General features: G+C 43.5%; 1 protein-coding gene across 2 annotated transcripts in view; it reads right to left on the bottom strand.

The window, feature by feature from the left end:
- The window catches only part of NKAIN4 (sodium/potassium transporting ATPase interacting 4), a 115,153-nt gene that overhangs the window by 36,149 nt on the left and 62,229 nt on the right, over positions 1–16,775 (bottom strand). For both annotated transcript variants that reach the window (XM_072996747.2, XM_072996748.2), the window contains exon 4: positions 2,350–2,547. In XM_072996747.2, coding sequence (XP_072852848.2) covers positions 2,350–2,547 — 198 coding nt within the window. The remainder of the gene's footprint in view (positions 1–2,349; positions 2,548–16,775) is intronic.

Raw genomic sequence — 16,775 nt, 5'->3', positions numbered from 1 at the left:
CCATGGACACTGGGGTTACCAAAGTAAAAAGACTGTATGTTTCACCAGAAGGATTTTTTTCCATTAATATGGAAAGTGCAAAGCCAACTCTTAGCAGTGGCCATGTTTAACCAGCAGTGGAAAGGAAGCACTTTCCAAAAGAAGAAAAAAATGAGTCTCTTTTCACAGATTAAATACAATCCCAAATGCAGTGTAAGGGGTTGTAGGTGGGTATTTATTTATTTGTTTGTTTTTACCTCACCCAAGGCGGCTTACAACAACGCAAGATAATATTTAAAGTTGAAAACAATGAGTCTACAATGGTGGGTATTGTTTTAGTGATGGCGCACACTGATAGTGAAGATGTGTGAGCATTCCTTTTATATATGAAATCAGATTTTTCCCCAACCCACAGTATGCACAGAGTCTCAGATATCACTGGAGAAATATTCACAAAGGGAACTATAACACAGCCGTAGGCTTGGTGGTGAATTTCCCTTGGTAGTTGAGAAACGTCTACGATAGCTGTCAATGCATATTACATTCCCCCCCTGTGGCTGTGTATTATAGGAACCATCTTTGCAAAGCAAAACAAAGCGGATCTGAAGATAGCAGCTTTTGGTCCATGAGATGCTATAACTGCGCTGTATCAGTGGCATTTATGAAGACAATACACTTTTTGTTTCTGTTAATTCCACAGCAAATCAGAAACAATCCATTACTGGGCAGGACCAATTACCATGGCATTTTAATGAAAAATAAATAAATAATTTAAAGTATGGATAAACACAGATGCAGTGACGTGTGATGGCAACTTTTGTGCACACTGCTAATGTCTGCAGGAAGAGAAGCAGGGGGTCTGTCAATATAGCATTGTTTTCTGATGGGGTGTATTATTATCATATCCTTGGGGAAAACAGTCATGGACTTTGCTTAATTGGGTTTTCTCTCCCATCCTCCAGCTTTGGCTCCCTGGCGCTCATCTATAAATATTTAAATCACAGTCATTTCACAATTCATTTCAAAGTTCTTTTTAAAAAATTATAGGTATCGTCACGAAATGCTTCCAAAACATTAGCCTGAGCCTTATTATGTGTCTATGAGCGTTACTTGGAAACAAGTACCTTTCTCAACATTGCAAGGAACAGAGATTTAGTTTGAAAAAGAAAAATGATAATTGAGATGTGATTTGATAACCATCTCCAGATATTTGCAGAGTTACAGTGGTGCCCCGCATAGCGAGCACCCCGTTTAATGACGAATCCGCATAGCGATGTGGATTTTGTGATCGCAAAAGCGATCGCATTGCAATGTTTTAAGTGGCCAAAAATCGCTTTGCGATTGTGATGTTTTTAAAACAGCTGATCGGCGGTTCAAAAATGTCCACCGGGTAAATAAAATGGCTGCCTGCAGCGTTTTCGCGCGATTTCCTCACATACCGGGCGGCGAAAATGGTGGCTGTATGGAGGATTTCCGCATAGCGGTGAGTTTTTCCCCCATAGGAATGCATTAAATGTGTTCTAATGCGTTCCTATGGGCTTTTTAGTCCCGCATAGCGACGATTCCGGATAGCGATGATTTTTTTGGAACGGATTATCATCGCTATGTGAGGCACCACTGTATTACATACTTGATGGAACAAACTTGTTTTCGGCTAGCCAAAGGGACCTTAAGCAACTACAGTAATTTAAATTATAGGAAAGGGGAATTCAGTTAAACATTATGAAGAAATTTCTGATAGTAAGAATGGTTTGACATTCCCTGGAGGACCTGTACTGTCTCGGTGGTCCTCTTCTGGACCCAATCCACCTTTCCAGACATTATACATCTATTGATGTAGGCTAGAATTACACTGGCTTGTTTTTCTTTCTTTCTTTTTGACGCTACATCGCGTAGTTGATTCCTGCTTAGCTTGTTGCCTGTTACTAATAATATGATAATCTTGGGTCTGAGGAGCTGGAAGGGGCCCTATGGACCATCAAGTCCAGCCCCTCTCAAGGAGGCATGGTGGGGAATTGAACACCCAACCTCTGGCTCTACCCCCAGATGCCTAAGCCACTGAGCTATCCTGCAGTTGGTTAGTGAAGAAAAGAAACTGGAAAGAGGAAATTGATTTTATTGCCTTCCTTTCCTCTATAAAAGGCAGACTGGCAAGGTGTTGGTATGTTACAGGCAGACACCACTGGACTGATGGACATCACATAACCAATGGGGAATGTTCACAAAAGACAGCAAGCACAATACAAGGAAAAAAAACATGGCAGTGGAATGTGAGAGAACAGAACATGTTTGGGATCCACCATGAAACGTGGGTCCTTGTGGTGAAAAAAAATATCAAAATATCGTCCCGCTCCATCCCATCATACTCACCGCCACCAGAATCTGCAACGCACTATGCATCACTTCGATGTAGCGATACTCCAAAGCGCAACCAATCACAGAAACGTAGGAATGGCTGTCCAGGCCCTTGAGGCCAGCCATGGGGGTCTCTTTTCTGACACAGCCAGGACCATTCTCACTCCACCATGACTGATGTCGGGAGATGTTGAAGGTCAAGAGCTCACTGTCCTGAAGAGAAAAGGGAATGACAAGACTCAGCAATAAACAACTCATTTTAAAAGAACCCCAAAGGAAGGTAATATAAAAGAAGAGTTTGCCATATGCTAGTGGCTGATTTCTCATGAGAAGAGAAGACTCCCTGGAAAAGCCCTTGATGTTGGGAAAGTGTGAAGGCAAGAGGAGAAGGGGGCAACAGAGGACGAGATGGATGGACAGTGTTGTCGAAGCAACCAACGTGAATTTGACCCAACTCTGGGAGGCAGTGGAAGATAGGAGGGCCTGGCGTGCTCTGGTCCATGGGGTCACAAAGAGTCAGACACAACTTAACGACTAAACAACAACAAATGGTTGATTAGTAGAGCCACTGTTCTCTACAGGTTTGTTACCTGGTTTCCTCCGTTAAGGAAAATCAAAGCGTAAGGCACAGAATTGGTTTGTAAAATTATTTAAAAAACAGAGCCTGGAAATAACTAGTTAAAAGTAATGTAATGAGTAGTTATAGTGAAAGTACTATAAGTATTTATAAAGTCACTTAGATTTGTAATACGCCATGTTGTCTACTTACTTTCAAGATATACTTTTAAATGACATTTTAACCCCTTTTTTTTTTTTTGAAAGACGTATCTGAGGTTCCATGCCCTTCCTCAATGAATCCTACATATCAAGGGAAGGGTTCTTTGATTTTATCTGTTCTATTTTAGTAAATATTTGCAACAGACAATAGCAGGATTAATCACTCAAGGGAACCAGAGGATATTTCTGTGCTTCCCTCCCCCTCTGGCCCCCCAGCTGTTGGGGCAGGATTGGAAAAACAGTAGCAAGAACAACCACCTCCATTTGGAGAATTAAGGGGCAACAAAAGAATTTCCCTTTCAACAATGACACCCCAAGCTCTGATTAAAAATATAGACGTGCAGATTGAGATGCCCAGAAAGAAAAACAACCATCAGATGATTGGCGAACAAAGAACCCAAAGAACTAGAGTCCTTAGAAACATTTTTCCAACAATCTGCCCAAATTTCCTGTGTGCCACGAACACTAAACATCCCGCCGAAATTCTGCTCTTCATTCCCTTTGGGATTGTGACGCACGGCGTGGTTCAGTGTTCTATTGATCTCCAGCACAATTAACCTCTTGGGTCAAATTACTTCAAGAAAGGAACCTCTAGTGCGATCAATAACTGCTTAATGTACATTTCCCTTCCCCCCATTGGAAATAATCTCTATCTGCAGCCTGGTTGATGTTTCGCACCCACCCCCCACCTCTTAAGTCCTATTTCAAGGAGCTAAAAGGTGCCATTTGCAACACGATGGCCCAGGCACCCAGGAGGAGGGACCGTTCAGGAGTTGTACACAGCGGAAAGGACACACCAGCTCCTTGTACGACGGAAAGGTGATGCCTCTGATCCCACCTCCACTTTGAAGGTCACCCTGAAAGCTCCCGTCCAGGTTAAAAAGATGTTCTGCTAGTTCTCCTGCTAGCATTGGAGGAATTGATGAGAGAAGGTGCTTTTTAAGTGTCCAGGGAAACTCTGCCCTCAAGGGACCAGGTACTCGTGATCAGAGCTTGGAGAACTTAGGGTCCCGTCTCTGATCCTGGGGATACCATATTCAATATGTAACTCTTCCATGTTTTCCCTCTCTCTCTCTCTCTTCCATTTTTGTTCCAGCTAACTCATGGCCCAAAAGTAGTTTTCAGGAAAGAAAAATGGAATCGCTGCTGTGCTGGATGGAGATTTGGCGCCAGCCAGATCCTCGTGGCTTATGTTCTCTGGCTCCTGATGAAGACGGATAGCCACGGATGCAATAGAAGGTTGATTATATCAACGGGTTGATACAGATGCAGCATGATGCAATATAGCAAAAGGAGACAGGTGGGTGCCCTCCTCCATCCAATTGGACAAGGTCCAAAGGTCAGGTTCTACAGTGATGATAATGGCTTCCCACCACCATGACAGATACGTTAGCCCTAGACCTTGGCAAGCAATGGTTTTTATAGCCTAATCTCCTTGTAATGAAACCAGCGGGGAAGAATAGAAGATTGTTCCCCTCCAAAGCAAAGCAAAGTGTGCTGTTTATATATCTTCCCATATTGCTTAAAGAGGTTTACTTTATTTAATTATGACACTTTGACACTCTTCCCTGGTAAGCTAGGTACTTAATTTACCAACTTCAGAAGGATGGAAGGTTGAGTCAACCTTGAACCAGGTACCTGAGGCATCTAACTCAGGTAGCGAGCCGTTTTAGCTGCAGTACTGCAGTTGAACCACTGTGCCACAAGATTCCAAGGTCCTGGGATGGAGAGAAGCTGCGATGTGATGAGTGATACCAAGATCAGCACGCTGCTTTTGTGTCACTCACCAGGTATCCATCTGGAAACACCCTCAAATGTGTTGTTGAATGTAACATCCACTCATATAACCCATGTGATGCTTGGAAAGGATCTCTGTCTCTAACACATTCTGGTCTTTTCAGAGACTTGTAGCAGTTTTTGAAGTCGAAGGGTGCAGGAGGTAAAGCTTACAAGAGACCACAGCTTGCCAAAAGCTATGGAGATGAAGCAGACTGATGAAGTACCCATTGACAATACATAACCACTGGTTAGAAGAAACCAAACATTCTCACTCCAGGTCATGGCTAAATCTCAGCTCCCTCATGCACCTTGGCTGGATTGTTTCTATATTGCAGAGAAAGCCATGATGATCATTTAATGGTCTTCTTCTTTCCCCTTTCCTCCATGCCACTCATAAGAGGTCCTTCTGAAACTTCATCAATCATCCGGAGCCCCACACTCAACCCTCCTCGTAATCCAAGGAGCTTAATCCATTTAGGAGGTGATGCCTCCGGAAAGGTTTTCAAGTAAAACAGACCTCTATCTTAAGTATTGCAACACAGGCCAAGAACAAAAGGAGAGGAGCCAGATGCTGTGGGAATACTCTTGTCTCAAGGGATGGTCAGTGCCGTCCAGAAGCTGTTTGTATATAACAAACAACCTGGGCAGATACACAGTCAGTACCGTGAGCCTGGAACATGGCAGAGCTTTAACTAGCAATTTTGACATCCAGATGGCTCCGTCTTCTACCCACTCCACCCTGAGAAGATGCTGCCATTTACTGTCCTAACGTCAACCCAGTGGTTCCCAAACTGTGTGTTGTGGTGCCCTGGGGTGCTACCAAACCCAGCCATGGGTGCCACCAAACCCAGCCAGGGATGCCACCAAACCCAGCCAGGGGTGCCACCAAACCCAGCCAGGGGTGCCGTGGAATCAGAATTAACTGAAGTATTACTCAGGCCAGTTTTCTCGTCTCCCTACATTGGGGAGAGCTGCTGACAGTGCCCAAGACATCAAGGGATCCTTGAGTTGTAAAAAGTTTGGGAACTCCTGCATTAACCTGTAGCTTCACCACTGATTTTTGGGACCAAGGCCCAGTTGCCCTGCCCTCATTATAATCCTGCAACAAGGACAAGGCTGGCTCCAGTGGGGAGGGGGGCACTCTTCTCTGTTGGGGCCCCCCTTGTGTTGCTGGGCATCAAGTGTCATGGTGCGAGTGGGTTGACAGCAACAGCAGTACCACTGTGATGATTAGCAGTGACTTGCTGGGTCGGAGCTGCCATTTAAATTTCTCACAATGCCCTTGGCATACCTTCAGTCCAAGGCATTGTGGGAAATAAGCATGGCGTCTTGGAACTGATCATCTAGTACAATGAGATTGGCGTCCAGCATTAGGGGAAGGAGTCGTGTGGTGTTAGACCCAGTCAGATAACTGGGAACCTCCCCACAGGTGCTCCCTGATTAAACTAGATTTGAACCAGGAAAATCATTTTCACTGAGAGAGTCAACGTGTTTGAGACGTTGATCAATCCATACTTTAGCTAGGAGCTCATGGGATTGACAAACATAAAAGATGTTGGGGAAAGCTGGACTATAACTTTTTAAATTATTATTATTGTGCTAGCTTTTGGTGTGTTTTATTTTCTTCTTCTGGATGGCCATGAGGCCCCAGCCCATACAGGCACATCACAGATGAGGCCTTAGACTTATCCTTCTGGAGAGATTTGGGGGCCTGTTTGGGCCCCGAATTCTACAAAATTCTACTAGATGTGTTGTTGTTCACCGGTCATGATTTATGATGGTTTTACAAGGCTTTTAAACTGAGAAGTGCTAGAAAGTGATGGAATAAATATGTATTGGATGTTTAGCAAAGCAAAGACTGAGATTTGGAATATATCACTCATAATTTCCCTTAGAGGGTTTTTAAAAAATGAATTTAAGGGTTTAAGGAAATATGCTTTTTGTCCATCTCCCTCCCTCCCTCCATGTCTGGTTTTGTTTTGTTTTGTTTCTGCAATGAGATTACAGGGTTGGACAGGAGATAGTTCAGAAATTATTGGTAGATTTCCAGCTCCCCAGTAGAATGTACTGGTAGAATTCCAGCAGCTCTTGGCCTGCATAGATATGTAATACATGTCAATACATAGAATAAATCAATACACTGGGGGAAGTTTCTAACCTCTGATCAGTTAACAAAGAGTATCCTTCCTACTTAACACAAATTAGCTTGCAAAAAGTAAAGAAAAGAAAGTGCAAGGGGAAATGAGAATAGGTTTGTGTGCGGATTTGTTTACAAGCTCTGGATCCAGTACTAAAACCAAATTCCTGGAATAAGAATGTGTGCAGAAATGTCTTGTTTCGGATATTATATTCAACTTCATAAGGCACTGTTTGACTTATTGATGTGGAAGGTGGTACGTGGTGGTGGATGGTTGTGGGTAATGTTGGGTGTTTTATTTGCACCCTCACATGCTGACTATAGTTTATGTGACTGGAAGGGACTTTTCTGGGCTGGGGTAATTGTCTATCTATCCAGCTCTAATCAATGATTCCTTCCAGCTTTTAAATTCAAAAAGAGCCCCACATCTCTGATGAGTGCTTTTTCGCTGTCTTTAGTCTGTTGGTAGCAGTTGTTTGCTTGCTGTTGATCTGTTTGGTTGGTTACAAGTTCAGTAAAGGAAGCAGCATATTTAAGTCCTTTGAACCATTGGATTGTCTAGGGCAAACTGGTTTGGACAGGGTCTTTGGGTTATAGGGAGTCCTTCCTACATATTTGCAAAGATCTGTAAATATTTCCTCCCTTCAGTTGGGACCACAACATTTCTCTACGCTCAACAATAAACCACCCTCATGCTAGAACCAGTCAACCTGTCAACTCAGGAGACTATAAGGGAGCGCTGTGCCATTGCTGCTGCACAAAATGTTGCTGTACACTTTTTAATTGCATTTTGTACATTTTAGCCACATAATATGTTTTATGAACTAATCGTACATTTTAAAACTGCATTTTGTATATTTTAGCCACATAATATGTTTTATGACTTGGTTGTATATTTTTGAACTGCATTTGTATATTTTAGCCATAAATATGTTTTACGAGTTGGTCACCCGACCGTAATAAATAAATAAATTCATTCATTCATTCAGCATATTTAAGTCTGTAATTTCAAGCAACTGTAAGTAATGAATTGGGTTTTTTTTTACTCTTTCTGCTACAAATCTGTCCAAGTGAGTTACTGAGACTTTAAGTGCCAGTTAATCAGAAAAAGGTGGAACTTTGTAGCTATGTGGATATCTGTACTTCTGCTGTGGAGGGAAAAAAGAATTTTACCAGAAATTCAAAACTTAGCAACAAAGTCAAAATTCTGTCTATTAAATTTAATGTATCCATTCTAATGATCCACCAAATCATTTGTACATTATTGCCACCTTCCGTCACCAGAGTTCCCATCGTTCCTGAGCAGTTGCTGTACTGCATGGGCTATGGTGTAATTCACCACTTCTGGAGGCCACCAGGTTGAAGAAAACTAAGTCATCCTCACTGATCTCACTCAATTTATCTGGAATTAATAAAGATCAGTCAGGAATAAGACAGCTGGTTTTTGTGATCATTGCTGGGAGTTTTAGGCCATGGGAAGGCTGACACATTTTAATTAAATTTATAAATGACTTCTGGTTTCCTCCGGCCATTTCAATTCAGTTCTTCCAAATCTTTCTCTTCCAAGCAAAGCCATCATTTCAATACAGCAAGCAGACTGCTGTGAATCTGCTGGGTTTTTCTCCCCCTCAATATCCTGAGATTAATATTCTTTTTGACAGGCATCCACGGCTGCAAAACTCCAGAGGACACCTGAGCTGACAAAGGGTAATAGGAGAAAGCACTCACGGCAAACAGTTTATTGACCACTGTCAATAAACAGAGCATTAGCTGGGAGACGATGCTGACCATCCGCAGGTACCTATTGCAATTTTCCTGCCTTAGTCTCCCTTTCTTTAAAGAAAAAATTACTCCAACACAAAATCTTTAATCAAGAAAATATCTAATCTGTCTGATCTTCAACTCAGGTTAAAGGAAATGAGCAAATTGGAAACAGAACCTGGAGGAGTTGTTTACTGGACTTTGTGTCCAAAAATCCTTGGACATGGCCATATGGGATGGAAGATTCTCGGGACTTGCCGTCCAACACAATCATGTTTCCACACTCTCATCAGAACAGGTACTCACATAGAAGCCTGTGCAACTAAAGTGAAGAGAGAAATTGTTCGAGGTATGGCTGCTCCAACTTTGAACAAAGCTTGGAAAATTCTCTTCTTTTTAATTCTACCTCCTGGAATTCTCAGTTTTCCAAGGAAAGTTTCCCAAGCTTCAATTCTATACAGTACTTGAACTCGCTGCTCTACTGAGATTTTGGCTATAACGTTGACTTTAATAAGTTTCTTTTAAAAGCAGAAGAAAATTCTTGTTGGATCAGCCGCCTCCCAGCTAGTATGTGTTTTCGAAGACAGACAGATGCTACAGATGAACCACTGGATAGCTCAGTGGTTTAAGTATCGGGCTGCAGAACCAGAGGTTGGGAGTTTGAGTCCTCACTATGCTTTTTCACAGTGGCTGGAATCAAGGATCCAAAGGGTCCCTTCCAGCTCTGCAATTCTAATATCATTACAGTCGGATCCCTGTCTGAAGTGTGTGCGTTTGATTCCAACACCTCCATAGATTCTGGGAAACATGGATTATAGCAAATGCTATACATAGCATGGTATCTGGTTCTCCCTAGTGACCAATTCTGGTAACTTCACCTTTAGAAATATATATTTCTAGGATTTTTCTTTTAATTTAAATATTCTCAGATGATGGATAAGTGAATCTGTGGATACTGATCCCGTGGATAAGGGGGTCCTACTGTATTATTATTATAGGGCAATCAGTGGCACACGACTTTTGAAATGATCATGGTTAGCAGCCACTGATGGATCTCTCCCCACTTAATTACTCTAATTTGACCAGTCTTGGCTGAACAGAAGAACTGAACCACACATGCAGAGATAATACGCAGAACAGCCTGCAGGATGGGTTTCACAAAGATGACATTCTGTCTTCCATGTTAAAAACAGTGTGGTGTAGGAAAGCTAGAATGGCAGAGGACAGGCTATCCTGACACGCTAGCCTGTAAAGCACATGAAACTTTTAATATGTGAGGAGATTTAAGCCAGGTATTCTCCCCAGGGGTTTTACACTGCAGAAAAGTCTGTCCAGCTTCCTAATTCTACACGTACTTAGCATTCCATCAAAATTCACTATCAGATTCATGGGGAATACGGCAATCAACAGATGCTAGTCAGAGCGGCTACATATTGGCCCCGGTATTAATAATAACTGCATGCTATCAAGTCAGTGTTGAATTATGGCAACCCTTCTGAAGGTTTTTCCAGGTACAGAGTACTCAGAAGTGGTGGTTTACCATTCCATTCTTCTGGGGGGCATTCTAAGATCGTGCAGCTTGCCCATGACGACATGGGCTGCCTCTTCCAGGAGGCACAGTGAGGGAATCAAACTCTCAACCTCTGACTCCGTGGTCAGGTATGTCAAGGATAATTTCCTAACCTGGCAGAACAAGGTTTGTATTAATGAGCATCCATGATTGTACAGGTGTGCAAGAATGCTGAATAATGCTGAGTCAAGGATGATGCAACATCTGCTGAGTCATGGACGATGCAACATCTGCTATGATTGGTTATATGCTAATATGTATAAGTACACATATGTGAAGCTGAACTGATGATGTATTTCCCACCACTGATTCATTACTTGATGTCATCCTGTTATACTGCCAGTTGGAACTGCTGTATATATTGTAAATATACTTTGGTGTCGGGAGAAGCTGCCTGTGTACATGTGAGTTATTTGGACTGCCTGGACTGGACAAGACTCTGTGCCAAAGATGTCAGCTTTATGCGCTAAGGTAAAGGTAAAGGTTCCCCTTGACAATTTTTGTCCAGTCGTGTCCGACTCTAGGGGGCGGCGCTCATCCCGCTCTTCAAGCCATAGAGCCAGCGTTTGTCCAAAGACAATCTTTCCGTGGTCACATGGCCAGTGTGATTTAAACACCAAACACTGTTTACCTTCCCACCGAGATGGTACCTATTTATCTACTTGCATTTGCATGCTTTTGAACCGCTAGGTTGGCGGGAGCTGGGACAAGCAACGGGCGCTCACTCCGTCCCGTGGATTCGATCTTACGACTGCTTGGTCTTCTGACCCTGCAGCACAGGCTTCTGCGGGTTAGCCCACAGCGCCACCACGGCCCTTTTATGCGCTAACAAGATACCTAAACCACTGAGCTATCCAGCCAGCATCTCCAGTATTAGAGGCAGTATATTTCTATATGCCATTTGCAGAGGTACCGAATCTGAAGTACGCTGTTGGGCTCATTTTCTGTTTGTAGACTTCTTGGAGGGATCCATGTGGCTACTTTGCTGTGTTGTTGTTGTTGTTGTTGATGATGATGATGATGATGTTGTTGTGAGCTGTCAAGTCTCCCCTGACTTAAGGTGACCTTAGTAATGAGTGATCTCCAAAATCTCCTGCCCTCAAGACAGCCTTAGCTGTGTCGAAGTGAGAAGTCTGGAGAAATGTTTAGTTATCAAACATTCCAATCTTTATTGCCTCTTTGTCCAATGTTATCCTTCAGAAGGTTTACAGGATATCAAAAGGCTGGCAGTGCGAACCAAATCTGTCCACCATTAACAATCACCCATGGAGGTTATTTCTAAATAGCACTTAGTCAGCTGAGGAAGATTTAAGGACTTTAATTTCAAGGAGCAGACTGCAGCTCTGTGCGGCTGTTTTACTTCTATTTTTTTTTAAATTTAACTCTGCTTTTTATTAGTTGATCTTTCCTGATTCCCCCCCCCCTTTAGGTTAATTTGGTGACAGTCCCACAGCAGCTCCGCAGTTCTAAAATTATTATTATAACACCAGTATTGGTTTAGTTGTTACTACTGTTATTTTTGTTATTTGAACTGTGTTTCCCCTTACTTAATTGTTCCCCCCTTAATTACAAATTGTTTTTACAGACAGGGCCCCAAAGCCTGACTTGTCTAATTTAACTTAAACTAATTTAAATCATTTAATGTAAACTAATTTATTCTTTCAATGCCTAATTTCCAGTGGGTCTGCTTTGCTTTAAGGGACTTTTTCTGAGTTAGAAGTTGGGGTGGGCTGGTTTTAGTTTAGTGTGGAGGAGGAAAGGAGCATGATTTGTGTTACTGGATTTAATTTATAACCCACAGCAGTTATTAATCAGGCTGGTTATTCAATTTATTTAAATTTAATTTAAATGACTATAATTGAATTAGAGGTAATCAGGCATGTCTAACTAGGAGATATAGTTATATATGGTTGATGTATTGTTTTTATATATTATTTTGCATTTATTTGTTTTTCTATGCTCACAACTGGAGACAACTTAAAGGCTTTGCAGCTGAGAGAGGAAGGAGGAAGTGCCAGCTATTACCTAATCATCAATAAGTTCATCAGGAGCAAGGTTGTATCAGTAATAACAGAGAGGAGGACATACCATCATAGGACAACGTGCTCCAGATTTTTAATATCTAACCCATACTTTGGTTCCCCCCCCCCCAGTCGGCAGATTTGAGGTAGCCTGTCTGATCTGCTCAAACAGCTGCTACATACCAGGTCAATTCTAAAGACATCCGAACGAATTTGTGAACTTATAGTAGATGACAATACTGGTCTGGTTTGCATAACCATCACCACATGGCCTGGGGGTGGGGCCTAGAGGGTGGGACTTTCTGCTTTAAAAGAGCGTGTACTAGGACCGCGCGCCTAACGACACGTGAAATTCTCAAATTCTATCTCTGGCCTTAATATGGTAAATAGGAAATCCAATTAGATTTGCATAAGCCTGGGAGGCAGGAAAGTTTTAAGGGTCAGATCATACTTCCACACTCTTAGAGAGCAGGCCGGGCAGGTGGGGCTCGTCAGCCATGGAAGGCAGCCCATCTAGGAGAAGGAAAACTCCGATTTCAAACCTCCACTGCCTTGTGGCTATATCCACTCATGGAAAAGGCTTCAGGAGTTAACCTCGAGGCAAAATCTGGAGCTGGAGTCCCGAAGGCAGCTCGTGTCGTTCTGCCAACTCCTGCGACGTTGCTGGAACCAGTTGTATTGGCTCTTGCCTTTCCATTGGACCACTTCAGCAATGTGGAGAGGGGGGATCTGCTGCTTGGGTAACAGCCTATCCTCCATATTACCTTACCCGGGCTTCATGCTCTGGAGAGGACACTCCTCAATTCAGAGCATGTCACCATAGTCTCTCGAGACTGAAGGATGCCAATGATGAATCTGGGTGGGACTGGAAGGCAAGGTCACCCTTTCCCAGATATGGCCCCCACCATATTTCATCCAGCATCATGGCAGATCAGAGGGGCAGAGAGGGGGTGTTGCCATGCGCCATCGGAAATCAAGTAAGCTCAGCAGGGCTTCTGGAGTGCCTTCATCTGATGCTGGATGAGCAAGACAGAGTGGAAATCACATTGGTGTCCCACACCCCTCTGCACTCCAACGCTCTCCTACCAGGATTGATAGACTTCATCTTGGGTGAGCTGTTGAGGTCCTCCCGACTTTTACTTCTAGAGGACTTGAACATCCATGCAGGGACTATATTGCAAGGGTGGCCTTGGACACCATGTCATCCATGTGCCTGCCTCAAAATGTCATGGGTCTTACACCTGTGTCAGGGTACATCATGGACCTAGTGTTCATGTATGGGCTGAAAGAAAATAATCTGAAGGTGGTAATCCTTGAGTCTTCTGCTTTTCAAGATCAGATCATCACCTGCTGAGGTCTAGAGTTCAGATCATGGTCCCCTTCTGGCTGTGTGTGTGGACCTATTAGAACGGTCTGCCTCCAAAGACAGATCCAGACAAGATGGAGATCCTATTGTTAGGTGGATCTCCAGAGGGAAACTGACCTGGCCGTGATGAGGCTACAACCCCCCTGAAAGATGGGGTCGCTAGTTTGGAGGTGCTTCTGGACTCAGCATTCTCTGTGGAGGCTTAAATATCAGCCATAGCTAAGGGGGCCTTTTATCAACTCTGTTTGATTGCTCAGTTGCACCCCTACCAGAATAAGAAATGCCCACTAACAGTGGTTTACATGTTGGTAATCCCAAAAATAGACTACTGTAATCCTCTCTACTTAGGGCTGCTCTTGAAATCAGTATGGAAACTTCAGCAGGTCCAAAATGCAGTGGCCAGACTGATTTCTGGGACTAGTGAATTTAATCATATATCCAGAGTCTTAGCGCTTCCAATGACTGGTTATGACCTATGAAGTCTTTAGCAGTTTAGGACCTTGAAACTTGTTGGAACATCTTTCTCTGACATCAGCAACTCATTTTACCTCCTCCTCTCAGTCCGTGTTGCTAAATGTGGCCACACCAAGGGAGGCCAAAAAAAGGCAACCACAAGGAATCGGGCCTTTTAAGTGGTGGCCCAAAACTCTGGAATAAGTTACCAAATGAAATATTATAGCTTCCTTCTCTCCTTGTTTTCAGGAAATTGCTGTAAACAGAAATATTCAAAGCTGCCTTCAACAACTGATTCTCCTGGATTCTGTTAATTTTAAGGTGAATTTCAAATTCCACTCTTTTTTTGATAAGAATTATAGACAATTATATTTGTGAATTGCCACGCTGTTGAATTAATTTTGTTATGTAATTAGCACCTCCCTTTTTCGAGGGCACACCACCTTTTGTTGGTCCAACTATATAAAAAATTAAAATAATATTAAACAGCTCCTGCACATTTGTCTTTGAAGTAGGAAAGAAACTGGGGGAAAACAGTAGAAATAGAAGTTGTCTGAGCAAATGTAGGTAGGTAAATGAACGAACAAATGTTTTTTCCCATTTTCCCGCATGATGGTAAGAAAGAGTGATTTATTCTGGCTCTCAGTAAGTTGACAGTGAGGACCACAGACATTTTTGGTAGGTTAAGTGTTTTGTTACCTTTAACAAAAACTCTAACCTTGACCACCATCGCAACCTGGCTGCTGACCTTCAAAACGACTGGAGTTCTCCCTGGGTTAGAAGAAAGCCCCAGATTCGCTCAACCGCTTGAATCCTATTGCTCAGCACCCCGACTTGCAACTTGCATTGGAATCAACGGAACTGACCCACTATTTCCCCACTGATTCAGTGGGTCTACTCAAGGGCGACTGATTACACTAAGCAAGAGGATTGGATGAGGTCTCAGAAAAGACCAGTCTCCTTACAGTTGTTTTTCATGCTGCTGAGGAACATTACGTCTAGCCCTCTATAAATTGTCTACAAATCTTTATGTCGGTTTTCACATCCTGCTCAAAAAGTAATAGAGGTTTAGCTCAGCAGAGGCTATATTTTAATCGGCTTCCCAGAACTAACTAGCCCTTTCAAAGGGAGAGATAAGTAATTGAGATTTATATAGCCATTCTCCTGTCTTGACATCACTTTCCCTCCCTCCTTCTTTCTCTGTTAAAGAGATAAATCTCAGTATTTTTAGGTCTCTTGTTTTGAAAAAGAAAAGGTTTAAGTGCGGGGTAGAAGTTGGGCAGGCCAGGCTGAGCTAAGACAGGCTGAGGCCCTAAAGCAGCCGTAAAGACTGGGGGGTCTCAAAGCATGCATAACTGCACCCCATAACATCCAGAGGGTTTGAGGGTAGGAATTTTTTTAAAAAATTAAAATTTGTTTTGCAGGATAGGGGTGCTGGGGGCATCTTGGAAGGCATGCTTGACAGATTGTAAACACAGAGGTCACATAACCCTCCTGTTAGCAGCAGTTCCACTGGCTGCTGATCTGTTTCCAGGCACAATTCAAAGTGCTGTTTTTAACCTATAAAAAACAGTTTGAGCCCAAGCAACGTATCTCAATGATTGTGAGCCTGCTTGGGTGCTAAGATAATCAGGAGAGGCCTTTTTCTTGATCCCACCACCTTCATGGTGTGTTCAGTGGGGACACGGGAGAGGGACTTCTCCGTGGCTGCTCCTAGACTCTGGAACTCCCTTCCACTGGAGGCCAGGCTGGCCCCATCTTTGCTTTCCTGCTGTGTGCAGGCAAAGACCTTTCTCTTCAGGCAAGCTTTCCCTCAGTGGCTGACCATCTAACACAGCGGTCCCCAAACTTTTCTGAGTTGCAGATCGGTTGGGGGGGTCCACATGCGGGGGGGGAAGGCATCCCACCTTGCTCGTGGGTGGGCGGGGCGCACTTGCGGAGCGGCAGAGTGTGCTCACGTGCATGCGCAAAAGGGCGTAGCACGTTTGCAGAGAGACAGAGTGCAATTGCATGCATGCATGTAGAGGCAGGGCATGCACACAGAGGTGAGGGATGTGTCCACAGGCGGGAGGGGCACCTGTGCGTGCAGGTGGCGGGCCGTGTGGGTGGGTGGTATGGGTGGGTGGAGTGTGTGTGTGGGGGGAGAGATCTGTCTCCGCAGCTCGGTCCTGCCATGGCCACAGACTGGTACTGGGCCCCAGACCAGGGGTTGGGGCCCCCTGATCTAGGAGATAATAAACAGTAACATTTATATTTTGTAGCTTCTAAATCTGGTTTAAGTCATGCTTTTACCTAACATTTTTCATATCATATTATTAATTCTTTTAAAATATTTAAAATAAGATACTTACTGGTTGTTGTGGGTTTTTCGGGCTCTTTGGCCATGTTCTGAAGGCTGTTCTTCCTGACGTTTCGCCAGTCTCTGTGGCCGGCATCTTCAGAGGACTGGAGTAGGAACTGCAACAGAGCATGGACAAAGTTCCTACTCCAGTCCTCTGAAGATGTCGGCCACAGAGACTGGCAAAACGTTAGGAAGAAAAACCTTCAGAACACGGCCAAAGAGCCCGAAAAACCCAC

This window comes from Pogona vitticeps, chromosome 4, assembly GCF_051106095.1.
Source record: "Pogona vitticeps strain Pit_001003342236 chromosome 4, PviZW2.1, whole genome shotgun sequence".
Lineage (NCBI taxonomy): Eukaryota > Metazoa > Chordata > Lepidosauria > Squamata > Agamidae > Pogona > Pogona vitticeps.
Note: the sequence above shows the minus strand (reverse complement) of the source record. Positions and strands in the feature narration are given on the sequence as shown.